At 43.8% G+C, this 15,671-nt stretch overlaps 2 protein-coding genes across 5 annotated transcripts in view; one reads left to right on the top strand and one right to left on the bottom strand.

The window, feature by feature from the left end:
* Positions 1–15,671, top strand: part of BICDL1 (BICD family like cargo adaptor 1) — a 44,650-nt gene that overhangs the window by 14,550 nt on the left and 14,429 nt on the right. For all 4 annotated transcript variants that reach the window (XR_013340924.2, XM_085592643.1, XM_077787149.2 and 1 more), the window contains exon 3: positions 15,547–15,663. Coding sequence is in view for 3 of the 4 variants with exons in the window: in XM_085592643.1 (XP_085448769.1) it covers positions 15,547–15,663 (117 nt within the window). In the remaining variant the exon portion in view is untranslated. The remainder of the gene's footprint in view (positions 1–15,546; positions 15,664–15,671) is intronic.
* Positions 1,036–9,226, bottom strand: LOC146765995 (uncharacterized). Its single transcript, XM_085592652.1, has 4 exons — positions 9,065–9,226; positions 4,410–4,598; positions 3,412–3,491; positions 1,036–1,183 (listed from the first exon to the last, which is right to left on the bottom strand). Exons 1-4 carry the CDS (start codon positions 9,089–9,091, stop codon positions 1,150–1,152), a joined length of 330 nt encoding a protein of 109 aa, XP_085448778.1. The 5' UTR covers positions 9,092–9,226; the 3' UTR covers positions 1,036–1,149.

The following is a 15,671-nucleotide window of genomic DNA, read 5'->3' as shown; positions in this document are numbered from 1 at the left end:
TGCGTTAATTGAAGGATAAAAATTAGACTGGTATTAAAAAAAAGAGCTGTAAGTTTGGCTGAGTAGAAGAGATGGCCCAGAGACTCTACAAGGTCTCCATCAAAGGAAACGCTTGGGAAATGGCCAAGTAGACACCAGTCAGGGAGGGCTGGCCAATTTCTGCACTGATACAAGAAGAACTAGGCAAAGGTAAGTCTGAAAGAGACCTTCTGAGGTTTCCCTTTTATGCAGGGAAGAGTTTGACTAACAGCAAGTCGTGTCTTCTTGCTATTTATGAATACTAAAGAATGAGGCAGAGAAGCCTGAGGGAATGCTCATAAGGAAAGTGGGATCTCAAAGGCTTTGGAACTGACTTGCATTTTAACTCTACATAGACATAAAGTAATGAAAGGGTGAAAACAAATGTAAACAGGGCATTATTCAAAATGTTTAAATAGACTCAGATTTTGTGGGAGTCATACTTTCAACAGATTTATGTTTAGAAGCCAAATGAGAAAGCCTGCAATGACCATGTTTTTTTAATAGAGATCATTGGTAGAATGTAGCAGTGTGATATTTGTCTAAATAACATCTATTGATCGGCTATGAATTTGCACAGGGATTTGCCAACTCAAACTATTCCTGTAGGCTTGCCTCTATTCCAGAGATATTTATTTCCCTAGGCTTTACGGGATGTTGTACTTCACTTTTCACACAAATTCTCCCCAAATGTTGTGCTGCTTAGCCTTTATTTCACTCTCCACCTTAGCACAAGGAAGTCTAGTGAAGTCTAACTCATAAATATTTAAAGCTTTAAGAGGCCCAGGCAAATGCTTATGAAATTGATGATTTCATTAATGCCACCTCTTCCTGTGCCTGAGGCACTGCTGCCATGGGCACAGGCCCTCACCCTGCAGAGCTGCAGACAAGGAGGGGTCTCTGAGGCTCGGGCTGCTTTATCAGCAGAAGCAGCAATAAACCAGTTCAGGCATTATCCAATCCAGCAGCTCAGTTAATCTCTGCTTACCCAGATTAACTCTGGCATCACAAGACACAGCCCATCAGCTGCAGACTGGCTCTCGGCATCTCCCTCTTTCAAAGGAGTTCTTTGCATCAGGCGTTCAAAACTTGGGAAATTCCTTCTATCTTCCCATCCTTCTTAATCCTCCATCAAGAGACAGTATCAGAGACTAAGAAGGTCAAACTGGGGGAGAGGAAAGGAGACAGGCAGCTTTCTCCCTCACTGCACGTCACTGCCTCACCTCAGCACAGCAAGGGAAGATTGGGACAGTGTGGGACAGCTCCAGGTTGCACAATTGTAGTGCTCCTGGTCCCAGACATGGACCTCCTCCAACCTCTCACCCTTTTTATGGCCAGGGAACACCCTGCCAAGGAAATACTTTGCTGTGTGAAACCAGCAGTGCCTTTCCAAGCATGAGCTTGTTCAAATGAAGGTATTAACTCTCTGGCTTATTTAATTTCCCTAAGCAGAGCTATAAGGCACCTCAGGTCAGGGAAAGTGGCATAATTGCCCAAAATGCCTGTCTAGACCCACATACCAAGTGGGCCATGATGCTGACCCTGCCCACAGCTTAGTGAATGTGACACAAGCACCCAGAGCCAGGTGTCTGTGGTGCAGTTGGGCTCACCCTGCAGGAGGAGGAATGGGCTGGCTGGCTGTAAAGCCATCAACAAAGCACACACACCTCCATGCCTGTGAGTATCTGCCCACCACCTCCACTCTTCCCTCCCCTCACACCACTTGACATCCAAGACCTCTGCATGAGGCACCTGTGAGTATTTCAAACATGTGGAGTGGACAGTTTTCATTAAGCCTCTGTCAGACTGAAATGGCTTCTTTACACTGTTTATCCTTGTGTATGCTCTGCTGATGCCACAGAGTGCAGGTGGCTGGACAGGGAACTGACAGCACTGCAAAAGCCTTGTCTGCCCTTCCCCATGAAGCCTTGGAGTGACTGCCTAGAACAGAGGCTGGACAAGATTAAGAGAATAACAGTAGGTATTTATTAAGGGCCTTCAATAGGTGCACCTTGGGCAGTCAGAAGCCTCCCAGAGGCTACACCTAAGATGATGTCACAAGTTTTTCAGACAAAGTTTGGTCCATTTGCATATCGGGGTTCAATTTCAGGTAATGAAGTAATTTACCCCCAGTTTGCTTCCGCCCAATTCAGTTTTGTTTATACTTTTCAGGGCCTGAGGCTATAGGGTGCCCTTGAGTTTTAGACTTAGAGGAATTGTTTTGCCTGACCAAAATGTGAAGACAGTAGTTAATACTTTATAGGGAGTTTAGAGTTATGTACTAATGCAGTACAGGATTGGAAACATAAAGGCTAAAATCTTAAGACATCAGCACTGGATGAGGCCACCACAGGATAAAAGGAAAAAAACAAGCTGCTACTGCTTTAATTTCACAGGGAAATTTTTTGCATGTGTACCAGTCCTCCATATTCATCACAGAAGAGGTAGTACTTCAAAGGCACTCAGATAATCACTTCTTGGTGCATTCCACCAGCATCGTTAGGCAAATGTCCATAAATACCCTTCTCACATATCTTGTTTCACTCAGATTATCCTTGTCTCCTTGGCAACTGTCAGATGATGTATAATGCTAGCAGGGATTAGCCCCAATGAGCCTTATAACCCTCGTGTAAATTCCAACTCTGTGAAGGGACCTGGCCAAAACACTCATTTCCTGGTAATGTTTAATTGTTGCCATAAACAATATTAAATCTTAGATCCTTTCAGCAAACCTGAGTAAGGGTGAAAACCAATAGAGTGCTTTTTACCTGGTAGTATTTGTCTCATCCTCCAAATAAATAAGTTTGAAACATGAATATGCTTGGTGTTTCACAGCTTGACATGTAAAGCTGTATTTTGAATCAGTACTTGAGAGAAGGCTTGTGCTGAAAACTTGGCTCTAATATCTTTATCTCCTATGTCCCTTGTCAGTGGGATCACACTGGGAAATTCCAAATCCCTGCAAGAGCTTAACAAAATTATGCTTCACTTTAACCTATTAATTTCTGAAAACTGTCTGGGGTTCAGGTCATCACTTGGTATGCACACACTGACATGAGTTGTACTGAGACTTTCTGCCTCTGAGCAAGCAGCTCTGGGTTGCACCCTTGAGCCCCACTGCTCAGGCAGAAATGACCAAAGCATCAAGCTTCAGCACATGCTGCACTTGCATGAAGCTTGTCTCTACTCCACATGGTGTGTGGGTCTGCTGAAGAAGAAGTTTGGGGTCTCATGTGGCATCCTGGACACCCAAAGCCAGCTTTTGCCATGTGTGGCACCGACATGAGAGCTGTCTCCACATAGGAGATGCAGAGAGTGCCAGTGCATGGAGCTGAGCCTCCCTGCATTACATACAAGTGTTAAGAGTTGAAGATCAGAGTGATAAAAGCCTACCTGTGCTGCAGTAGTGACATGGTTAAACCACTTGCTCCTTCTTCAGTCCACTCAGTTCTTCCAAACTGGGGATATCTGCTCTAATTCAACACAACAACAAAAAATATCTTTAAGCAGAGCCAGGAAAGGAGGCTGAAATCAGCACCAGCCTCAGGAACAAAACCAAATTCAGACATACTATGACAGAAATAATAATATTTCTCTAATTAAGCAAACAAATCTCTGGCACAGCATTGTGTCTAAAAATTAATTCAACAATGTGCCATGGCTGATATCTCTTAGATTACTCAACTAGAGAGAGCTGAGAGAGAAGGGATAGAAACAGTCCAGGAGGTAGGTCACCAAACAATCAAGCCAAGGGGTGATGGAGAAACCAGTGTAGGCAGGGCAGTGACAGGCAGAAGAAAACCCAAGTCCTGGCACAGGCTGGTTAGCAGTGATGCAGCCTGATTTTTTTGCATAGTTGTGTGGACCTTTTTGCTCCCCAGCCATCTGCCAGCTCCAGCACACACCTCACCACATGCAAGACTTGCAAGGAGGGGGGAAAGGGACAGTGGCTTAAGGCAGATGATTTTTAGCAGTGATAGGATGAAAGCTCTCCTAACTCGCTCACATGTCTGTGTACTGGCAGAAGCTCTAAGCAGCACCATTTTAGACACTCCAGCACACAGCAGGAGCTCAGGAGATTTAGTACTGCTACCACTGGCTTGTGCACATAGAGAAATTCAGCTACAGCAGCAGGAGTAATAAAAACTGCTGAGAGCTGAATACCACACTCTCCTCTGTCGCTGGTCACATTACTCTTGATTTCAGGCAGCAAGAGGAAGAGAAAGTTAATCATTTATGTGCAGCAAAGCTAGGGAAGATCCCAGTTTAAAATCCTACTGTAGTAGCAGAAGAGATGGAGTAGATCAGCCCACGATTAAGTGCAGGAGAATCCACACACACTCGGGCAAGGCAGCTCTCTCTGCTGAAGATAAAGTGATAAATCAACATACCTGGAAAGCTACGAAGGTTGCCACAGGTAAAGTATGAGCATGCTCAAACAGGGCTTTGAAAATGAAGCACATTCCCAACAGTAACTTGTCAGGAAGTCTCTGAAGCTGAAGAACAGCTGCTGCCACACCACTTTTGTTGTGTTTTTCATGTTCCACTTTACAGCTGGTCTCCTGTTCCCTTTTTTGGCCCTAGGGTCAAAAGGCACATGCACAGGGTACATGTCATTGGTACTGACTTCTGCTTAAAAACTCCAAAGCCAAAAGCAACAATATTTTCCCTAAAGGGCAGCTGTAGGGAAACTCTCCTTGTTTACAAACTCTGCCTTTCCAAGACAAACCACTGAGGGTGAATGGGGAGCTTTGGTGAAGGAGGGAAGCATGTTTCTTACCAGCCAAAACCTTAGCTGTAAAACCTTCACAGAGAGAAGAGTCTAAGACCTTGAGCAGTGCTTACAGGTTTGCAGACAGCCCCACGCCAGGGCTGTGGGTCAGTCCCAGACCTGCCTGGCACCTGCTCCAGCTCAGCCCAGGCTTGCTGGGAGCTGGCTGTGTCTGCATGGAGTCAGTTGTCAGAGAGCAACAGCCTCTGTGCCAAAAACTGCAGCTTCAGTGGCTCTTATCCCCCTAAGCAGCATCTTAGACAGTGGGGGAAAGGGCTTTCACTGGAATGACACCTGACCTGGATTTGCAAAACCTTGGCTACAGGTACAAGTCTGAGTCTAACATGTTCATGCCAAACTGGCTGCCCACAGCCAAGCACAGCTTTTGTAACACTTTCAGTGGACTCTCTCCCAGGCAGTTACTCTAACAGAGCTGCTGGGATGTTGCTGCAGAAGGTTTTTTCTCCTTCAATAATACTGCATTTCTTTTCCATCAGAAAAAATAGCTGAATACATGAAGGGTTGGTGACTGAGGCATCTTCCCCCCCCATACAGGAACATCCATACTTTACCTTTAGTGATATTCAGATACACTAAACCCTGATACTCATACAGAGAGGGGCTCTTTCCAGTCCCTGACAATAATTCCCCTGCATGTGTATGATTTGGCATAGTATATTTTATTCACCATCCCACAGCATGTGCTGCACCCACCTCGTTTTTCAGCTAACTTTCCTCTCCACATCTACTTGTGTTATTTTTTATTTTCAAGCACAGCCTGTTGTAGGACTTAAAGTACCAAAATGCCAGCAACTTTGCTAAAAGCTGTTATGTCAATAAAACTAATGCAAGAGCTTTTTGAAAGCAAGATTGTAGGAGGACAAAGCTGCAAGGAGAGATCCATATTTCCAGACCCTCCCTGCATCCAGACACTGGCCACAGCTGCAGCCATGCATCTCTCCAGAGGAGCACCTCACCTGCCAGGCTGGCACATGCATAAGATCTGGCCACTTGCAGAAGTACTGAGAAGCTTCCCAAAACTTGGGTTACAGGTGTGGTTTGGAAAATATATCTTCAGCTTTGAATACACTTGCTGTGAATTTAGGCTCTGGCTCACACTAGAAATTACTATTGCATATTTGCCCCTGTGTACAGCTGGGGAGGTGCTCTGAAGGCCAAGCCCTGGCCTGAGGATCTGGGAATTAAAGACCTAATCCCCTCAGTGTCTACATTTGTGCACTGCACAGAAGGTAAACATGCTGTGTTCCAGCATCTGCTGCACCTGCACCCACAGGCTCAACCTGGGTGGAAACAGAGCAAAGCTGGGCTAAAAGGAGACAGAATTCCTGTACTTATTACCCATGTTAATGCACTAAGTATAGATTTAGCTTCAGTAGATCAAAGTGCTCAGATGTTATTACTAATACATTGTAATTATCTTTTGTCAGCAATCACCAAGAGCAAGGTCTGCCTTGTGCTCAAAGGCTGCTCCAAAGACCTTATGCTCTAAACAGATCTTTTCATGATGTCAAGAGGGAGAACAATTCAGATATAGCTGGAGGCTGCCAAAGTACAGGAAGAAGCACTGCTAAGTTAAAGGGCATCCTTCCAGAAGCTTTTTGTCTGCAGGTATTCAACACAGTTCTTTTGTGTTTAGAAGGACAGATCAAATACTAGCTGACCAAGAAATATTTTCAAGTAAAATGTTACTTAACAGCTCCAGAACAATCCTTTAAGAACATAAATTTGTGCCTTTTCATTTGAGTGTTGCAATGTGACATGCTGCCATATGAGTTCCATGGTTTCAAGTCCATCACAAAGTTTCCAAAACATTCCAAAACTTTGTGATGGACTTGCTCATTTTTCTGGCATTCACTTTTCATGTGTGACCCTATTACACCTACCCATAGTTAAAACATTTAGTGAAAAGGAAACTTTATTGGAATAGTTTGAAGCTGTGGCTTTCATCCTGGCCAATATTCACTATAGGGTTTGGGTTTCTTTATTTTTCCACAGACAGCAACCACAAGTTCTACTCTATTGGCTGTGAGAAATCAGCCTTCTGCACAAAACACTTGCACATCTCGCTTTAGTCAAGCCAAGCTGCAAAAACCACTTCTTAGCTCTTCTTCCTCTCACTTTTGAAATAAATTTATCAAGTTTTAAAGGCAATGAGCAAACACACATGAGCACCATTTTTAAGAAACAGCCTGATAGAAGTTATTTGGAATCAAACCTTGCAGGGATTTAAAAGCTAATCAAACATGTCCAGGTCAATCTACCATAAAATTTAAATATACATTTGAGAAAATGTTTTCTCTCTTCCTGTCTGAAGACTTCCTGGGAGAGTTTAATATATTTTAAACCAAGTCCTTGAATTTTGTCCCATCTTGTTTGGCATTCACTCATTTCACATATATGGGAATGGACACTCCTATTTTCATGCATTCAGACATGTTTGTAGCTGCAGGTTTGAGCATCAAGTCCACACATACTGAAAAACTTTTGGCTTGTATTTGCTACTAATAAATCCTAAACCAGTATATTGTGAGCTTAACATGGCGTAGACATGAAGATTTCAAGAGCAGACAGAGCTGCTAGTTTGCCATCACATATTGGCTATCCCCAAAAGAACTCAGTTAATTTGTCTTGAAATAAAGGGAGGAGAGTGCTTAAAGCCAGAGCAGGAGACTGTAAGAAGCTTAATTATTGTCTCTTTCTTCCAGGCACAACCATTTGGGTTTAAACACCTCCAGGTTTAAGGTCTTAAGACTAAAATGATTTAGTAAAAAAATTAATTCAAGAATGGAGATTGGCTGTCCTGACTTCAGGCTACCATGGAAAGACAGCAAAGCCTCTCAGAGCAGGAGGGAATGTTACATTTCTTTGTCTCCACCATTGTAGCCTTCTTCTTAATTTTTCAAAAGGTTTTAATGACCAGGTTAATTGTTCATGTTTCCAGTTCAATTATTTCCAAACTAGTCAGACATTTTGTATTTCAATGTCCTCTCATCTGACCCACACTTTTGGCTCACTGGAAAGTTATTGGAAGAAATATTTCTCAGCCTTTAGCTCATGTAGCAAAGACAGACTGAGCTCCTGCATATCTGGATTAAAAACCTACATCAAAAGTAATGGCCAAAATGGTCTATCAAGATAAAAGATGCCTTTTTCAGGGAGGAAAAAAAAAAACTTATTAGTGGAAATTAAATATTAGAAATGCATTGGAAGTTATCTCAGAGAGCAGACCACAGAGTTTACTGCTGCAAAACATGAACTGTTCAGCTTCCAAACTGTACCATTCCCTCTGCTAATGCAATACAAAGCTTCAGGCTCTGTGCTCTTGCACAGGCACAAGGGGAATGGCAAACTCTTTAACCTGAAGGTCCCAGACCCCCTTGCAACAAGGGCCAGGCTGTGCTGCAGTGAATTAATGTGGTGATTCCTCTCAGCTCCACCAGATTTGATTATTGCAGCCTATCTGCTTCCATGTGCAGTGGGTAACAAATGCTTCACTCCAGGTGATGTGCAGCATCCCCACAGAACTAGACAAGCCTGCTGGTGTCACATGTTATTACCCTAAACCTCTCACCATCCAGGAGCCAAACAGCTACCAACAAACCCTTGTTCAGCTCTGTTCAGAGCCCCACAACAGACACAGTGCAGAGCTGTCTCATCTCCCACACTTCTTCTGCAGAGCAGGATTTGCACACTGAGAGCAGGAGCCACTTCGTGCACTACTTAGCATGGTGTGTCCTCCAGGCACACTTTGTCCTCTGAATTATCTCCAGTGCCAATTTATTGCAGCATTCAAAGCATCGTGCCTCCTGCAGTCCCTCCCACAGGAAGCTGGCTGACTCATTTTTCCATACACTCTGTTTTCTTCTCCACAAGAGCCAAATGTTTAGGTCAAGAATAAACCAAAAAAAAAAAAAAAAAAAAAGGGGAGGCTCGTGTTTAAGCACCTCCTAAAACAGTCCACAGCCACTTGTGAAGCTCTTTCTTTCATTCAAACAACAGACCTAGAAGTGTTACATGCAGGTACAGTTACCCCCATATGGCACCCAGCTGCCCTTTCTTCTGTTCTGAACAGCAGCTCCTAATCCTGTAAATTGATTTAGCCCAAGCTAATGGTTTTTGGCCTCAATCAGACACTTATCTGAACACTTACTAAAAGACAAGATGAAGGCCACCATTTTACATTCATCCCCCTAAGCTCTTTCCCAAAACATTCAGATGCTTGCCTTGCACACTGGTTCTGATATATCACCTTACCTTACAGGGAGAGAAAAAAAGGAACATTGCCAGGAAAACCCCATCTACTTTTTCACACTTTGCTTAGTGATGCAGCAAAAGTCCACTGTCTTTGTTAAAAGGACTTTTCAAGGACACTTGAAACAAAAAAAAAAAAAAAAAAAAAAAGCAGCAGTAGCTTTTCTCCATCTCTAGCCACAGTTACAGTCTTCCAGTCACCAGAAATATAGGAAGCAAACAGAATCATATAATGCAAACACTTTTCCTTCCAAAAAGAAATCCAGCTTCAGCCTGAGAAGAGCCAAGGATCGTAGATGTTTCCACCAAGAAACTAAATATCTCCATTCTTAACTCCACCTCAAGAAGCAGGTGCCAGACCACCCCACCCCAAACTACAAAGCCCCAGGTGCTCCCTGCTCTCTCTTCCTGCCAGCTGGGCCTCTGCCTCTCAGGTGTGAGGCCTCAGAATTGATTGGCATTAACCCATTGCCACCCACTGCCCAATTAGGGCTTGTTGACAGGAAACACATTCTTGGGGTTTTTTATGGTCAAACTCAGGTAAATAGGAGTAAGGTCAAAGGTTACACTATGCATTTCCCATTTGTCTTACAGACAGGAAAGGGAACAAACCTGCAGCAAAAATTTCTCACTTTTATGCAAGCAATTCAAGCTTGTATTCTTGTATTTCCAAAATGTCAAAACTGTGGAAGTAGTGCAGAGCTTAGTATAAGCTGCCACTGCTGCCCTTTGTCTCACAGATTCTTCTCAGAATAGGTTTAATGCTGCAGCCATGAGACTTTTCCCATCACTAATGTGTCCCCAGCTGATGCTTATAAAGGAGTCATAATAGTACCTTTCCTCCATTACTCACTCTCCTTGCTTTGGCAGTCCTTCGGATCAAGATCTCTGATTTCCTTTCTTCTTGACAGGTTCATTTTGTGCAAAAATAACATTCTTTGTTTACTGTTTTGTTCCGCTGCCCTGTTGTCAGTGTAGGGCTCCCCCACCCAATGGAGCTGGCCTGTGGCAGCCTGTTTCCTGCCAGAGGGAAAGCTCACCAGCCTTAAATCCCCCAGCCTGGGCAGTAGCAGAGTGAAGGATGAAGATTTGCAGGGATGGGGGCAGTGCTGGCTCTCACCAGCACTTCCCAGCTCCAGTGCTGCACTGGGGAGAAGCAGGAGGGGGTCTCTGGAGAAGGCTAGCCAAATCTCCTCCTACTCCTCCTTCAATCACAAGGGTGTTTCGCACACTTTTGACCTCAGCTGTCACTGGCAGAAGGTGTTCTGTCCTTTCCTGAGTGCATTTTTCCAGAGGTGAATGGCAGGCTCAGCCCTGCCTGCAGAGGGGCTGGGGTGGAATCACCATGTCCCCCCTGGGGCAGCCCCAGCCTCACTCCAGAGGGTTTCTCAGCCCCCCAGCAGTGCCTGGGCACCTGCAGCAAATCAGTTCCACCCCTTGTCTCAGCAAAATGCTGATTTCATAATGGGCATTTAAATATTCATTCGCTACACATCCTTCACAGCTCCACTGGTGACATCAGCCCCAAAAAAACCTCCTCACACCACAAAGGAAACGGCACTATCACAACCCCACCAGGGTGGGCAATATCCACCCTCACTACAGTCCCATCCTCTCCCTCACCCAAAAATCCCCATTGCTAATCCAGTCCCAGGCAGTGGCTGGTCTGAGCTTTGCCTTTTACTTTACTGATCACTGGTTTAACTTCAAATTTCCCTAATAGTGTGTAATCTCCCTGTCTATGTCTCAACCCACAAGCTTTTAAATCTTATTTTCTCCCCCATTGTTGAGAAGGGGGGGTGAGAGCAGCTGGGTGGGCATCTGGCCAGCCCACCAGGGTGCCACTGCTCTTCTCCACAGAGAATTCCACAGGGAATCCCTCTGGGCACATAAATCAGCAAATACAAGCTGAAGGCCTCAAGAGATAAATGCAAGCACCTCTATTATGTAAGAACTTTCCTGGACAGGCTAATGTTTCAAATATCAATTTGAAGTTGACTTGCATTCAAAGCTTTACTAAAAATCTCTCAAAGATTCCCAAACTGAGCAACTTCCAGGTGTGCAAAATATTGATGGTGGCTTATGGTGCCAATGTGCCAAGGGCTGGGAAACAGCCAATTTATTGGCATGGATCAAGTATCCCAGGACATCAGGCTTCTTCCAGCACCAGGATGCTGGCTGCAGTGGCAAGGCAGCAATCCCAATCCTCTGGGACTTCCCTCAGAAGCCAGGTTAACAATTTTTTTGTAAATTATTAATCTAAAGCCATTTGTTGTTGTTGTTTCCTGCTCTGGTTATGTTTTAGTAGCCAAATATATTTTCCTTCCAGAGAAGAGCTGGGAATCCAGGAACCTGCAGCCAGGGGAGGCAGCAATTAGTGGTTTGAAGTGTTAATGGGACCACAGTGGGAACTGGAAGTTCCTTGAACTCAGCTATTAGCAAATTAATAAAAGGGGTAACACGCTCTCCTGAGTGTTACAAATTTAGCACTAATTAGGACTTCTCTTTCTTAGCTATTTTAGGCAAGAAAATCTTCAATATCCTTTGTTAAATCTTAATCATCGTGTTTGTAGAAGTAAATCATATGGAAACATTGGTTTATCCACCCAGCTACAGTCTATTAAACTTTTTCAATTCTCCTTTTCTTTGTGACATGACTTATAGCTAGATATTTTGTAATCAGTTAGCTTTATTTATCAAATCTTATCCCAGGACAAGGTTTTCTTTGACTAAGACTAACCTACAGACCATTAATTTGTCACAGTCCATGCCTAACTTCTCAAAGATCCCCCTTTCACAGGAACATCAGTGATCCAATTTATTTATATTTGTTTTATGTATTTATTGCTCATATTTTCCAGATGTTAAACCTCACGGAATTCTTGTAACTGGCAAGCATCTCTTTCTGCCAAAGATCTACACATGTAGATATTTGTGTATTTTAGCACTTGGGAATTAATCACGAGAGAAAAACTTAATCAAGTTTGCAGTGATGAAAAGCCCTTAATTAGAGCAGAAGCCAAAATGTCCTCCTGCTCTTCTTGCACTGCCCAAATCTCATTGAAACCTTGCCTGAAGACCAGAAAACAAATCTCACAGTTGATTGGATATATCTAATTGTGAATTGATGTCTATGCTTTTGCAGATATGTTTCAAATCTTGCCTGGCGGCTGCATTGGCCAATTTGCCCATACTGAGGAAATTAATTCATGTTTAACTACAGAGCAAAGCTGTGATGTTGGACAATATATGTCTGCCTTTCTGAAAAGAATATTACTTGTCTCTAGAAAAATCAGTGTATTGCTAAATGATTGACAGAACCACAAAAGATTTTGTTTTTAATGTTTAGGAAACACTGATGGATAAGAGAAAGCCCTAGAGGCTGGCTGAGGCAGAACAAACTCACTTCCATTCAACAAAAGCCATATTGAGCTTTAAAGAGGAAATGGAGATGGAAGGTTACACCTTCAAGGATGCCACTAAGTAAAAAGAGCATGTGAGAAGTAATTGGTGGTGAGCTCATGGTTTAAAACACACATGTACAGGTGCACACCAAGAGCAGTGCTGAGAACTGAAGCAGGCACTGTCTGAACATACACCATAAAGCCTGAGAAATACTGGAGACTGTCAAGGTGTCTTTCATAAATTAATGCAAGCTGATGTTAAAATCTCTCTTTTACAATCAATTAGAAAGGGTAGTTTGGCAGCAGGATTAATAACCTCTGAAACAAATGTAGTATGAAAAGGAAGATTCCATGACCAGAGCTCAGCTCAGAAGAATTTGTTCCTGTCTAGAAAAACTGGATGAAGACTGTTCCTGCTTAGCCTGTGAAGGGAAACATGAAATACAGTCATTTCTGTTTACTTCTGCTAAACAGCTGGTCAGAAAGTGGTTTCTGCAACTTAAAGCAAGTGTTATTTGTACTTTACTGCATGAGGTAGGATGCAAGTGGTGTTCACTGAGGTGACACTGTGACATCCTGTCTGCCTTTAGGGCTCTAAGTACTAACAGTAACTTATAATTGTGGGAATAAGATGTGTGAGACTGTGAGTTGGGCAGCACATAGATAAATTCCAGATGATGATTTAATGCTGGTGAATACAAGTCTTATAGTTCTCCAAGCAGCCTGGTACTGGAGGGGACCTTTGAGGTCAATTCATTTCCCTTCTGTCACAGGCAGCCATCTGAAAGAAGCTGCATGATAAAGTGACCCAGCTCCATTTAAAAGTTAATTTTTCTGCCACCATTTCTACTACCATTGTAATGGTGCAGGAAGAGGAATCCTACAGCAGGTCCTTGGAAATGTAGAAATCTTCCTATTGCCAGCCTTAATATACTCTTATCCGGTTTATTCACATCTTTCCTTTCTGCCAAAATTGTGCTTCTGCTTAAATAGCGCTTCTCCCTTCTGTGTGCTCATCCGTGATGTATTTATAGGGAGTCCTCTCTCAGCATTCACTGCATGAGATAAAACAAGCCATCCTTTTTTTAGACTCCTTTCGTGTAACAGACTTTCCACAATCTGAATCATCCTTGCAGCTCATCCCTTCACCTGCTCCTGTCTGGGCGTGGGGAGCAAGCAGAACGAGCAAGAGCAGCTATATATTCTCCTACCAGGGATTTTTACAATGCCATTAATACTGCCTTGTTTCCTTACTGCTCTGTCGTACATTTATACTCTCTGTATATAGAATTCAAGCATATAAATTATGTTACACAGTGAACTATCAAATACTGGTGTGTCATCTCCTCTGGTGCCACTTGAGCTCCTTGGGAGTGTGGTCAGCATCTTGCAAAATCCTTCAGTGCTTTTCATCTGGTGCTTTTTCATCCTTGATAGCTCCTGCAGAGTGTTTCAGCATGAAGATGTTTCAGCAGTCATTACAAAAGCAAGTGAATCGTTCAAAAAAAGCACAATCAATCCATCTTCTTTAGTGTCACCAATTAATAGCTACTCAGGATGCTTTGCAACCTATAGTTGCTTAAGGGAAGAAAAATAACCAACCCCTTCCTATAGTGCTGAGCTGTCATTATATTCTGTGTATCCTGCCCAAACAAGGAAGCTTTATTAAATAAATTAGGCAGTATGCAAAGGGTTCTGATATGGGGCTTTAAAGAAGAGTGAAAAAACAGTATAAAGAAGGGAACTAAAAACCAATTGGTAGACAAGATTATTTCTTTTTATCAGAACCCATTTCTCTTTTCAGAAGCCAGCGATCAGAACCTGATTTGGTGGCCACACTTCTGCCTGCTGCTGCCCCTCCAAGCAAACAGTGCTGAGGCCACCAGTTTCCTCCACATGATGGAGCTGGAACAGCCTTTTACTTCATGCTTCTGGTTTGGAATATTTTGCTGCAGACTGCAAAATGAGGGACCCTTTTTAAAAGGGAGCAGTATTGCCTTTGTGGGCAGCTCGGGCTGGGTCTGTGTGCTCATTGCTCCAGCCACAAGCTGCTAGAGCAGAGTCATTGCACCCTTTGGTGAAGCTCTGCCTTGGGCACTGTCAGAGCACCTGGAGAGAATCTGGACCCGCATTTGCCAGACCTAAAGATGCATTCCCCAATCCACCCACAGCTCCCTCCCATCTCGCCTCCCTGTCTAAAGCACTTTTGCCACTGGACACACCCCAAGCAGGAGAGCAATGCCACCTCTTGAGGGGAATCAACTCAGCCCATGTGGCATAGCTGGAACTCTGTACCCAAGTGTAATGGAACCTGATGGAAGCTAATTAAAAAGAAAACTATCCATTTTGCTGTCTCTTTAGGGTTTCGCCATAAAAACCTTATGTTGTTCTACAAGCCAAACAAGTGTGTTCACATGTAAAAATCAGCCATAAAGCTGCCTGGAGAGTACTTAACATGTCTAAGATGTCACTTGTAAGGGCTGCCTCAAGCCTGGATCCTGCAAGTAGGAGTGACCGTTCTGCTGTCCTCAAACCACCCTGCATAAGTGGGGCATCCCTACTTCAAAATGGGAAAGAGGGACAAGCCCAGGAATCCTGCACCGACAGTCATGTGCAGGGGATGTTCCTCCATCTGGCCTTGACAGGAGCTGGGAAAAAGGCAAAGAGTACTTGTTATATTAGAGCAGTGCCAAAGATGTTCAGAGGTTAAGAGAGTGTAAATATCTCTGAGTGTTAATAGGAGTGTTTCCTGGTCTTGTCCTCAACCCCAGCTAGGCCACAATTTTTAAGGCAAAGTGAATTTCCTTTAGGACACAAAAGTCACCATGTTTTTTTACAGTGGAAGAAAATTATGGGCTGTGTCCCTTTGACTGCCCCAAGGGAAAAATCAACATGGTTTAAATGGCAGCTCTCTCCAGTGTCTGTCCAGGATGAGATTTTCACTCACCCGAACTATGCAGAATTCAGAGTTTCTGCTGAAACTGGGCTTGTGCAGAAGGTGTATCTGGGCAGGTCTCCCTGGGCAGGAGGAGAGGGCTGCTTTGGATCCGTGGGGTAACTCCAGCTGGTGTCTCCTTGCAGGCGTCAGAGGTGGAGCGGCAGCTCTCCCTGCAGGTCCACACCCTCCGGGAGGACTTTCGGGAGAAGCATTCCTCCAGCAGCCAGCACATCGTGAGGCTGGAGAGCCTCCAGGCTGAGGTGAGTCA

The sequence above is a fragment of the Lonchura striata genome, chromosome 15, assembly GCF_050655825.1.
Source record: "Lonchura striata isolate lonStrDom1 chromosome 15, ASM5065582v1, whole genome shotgun sequence".
In the NCBI taxonomy this organism is placed as follows: Eukaryota; Metazoa; Chordata; class Aves; order Passeriformes; family Estrildidae; genus Lonchura; species Lonchura striata.
Note: the sequence above shows the minus strand (reverse complement) of the source record. Positions and strands in the feature narration are given on the sequence as shown.

Bases quoted from the DNA above. Each gene is read 5' to 3' on its own strand.
- LOC146765995 (XM_085592652.1), bottom strand. From the start codon at position 9,091: ATGTTCCTTTTTTTCTCTCCCTGTAAG. The intron at 3,492-4,409 runs GTATGTTGATTT...GTGTTGAATTAG, and splicing joins CAACCTTCGTAGCTTTCCAG to AGCAGATATCCCCAGTTTGG. The intron at 1,184-3,411 runs GTAGGCTTTTAT...CCTCTCCCCCAG, and splicing joins ATGTCACTACTGCAGCACAG to TTTGACCTTCTTAGTCTCTG.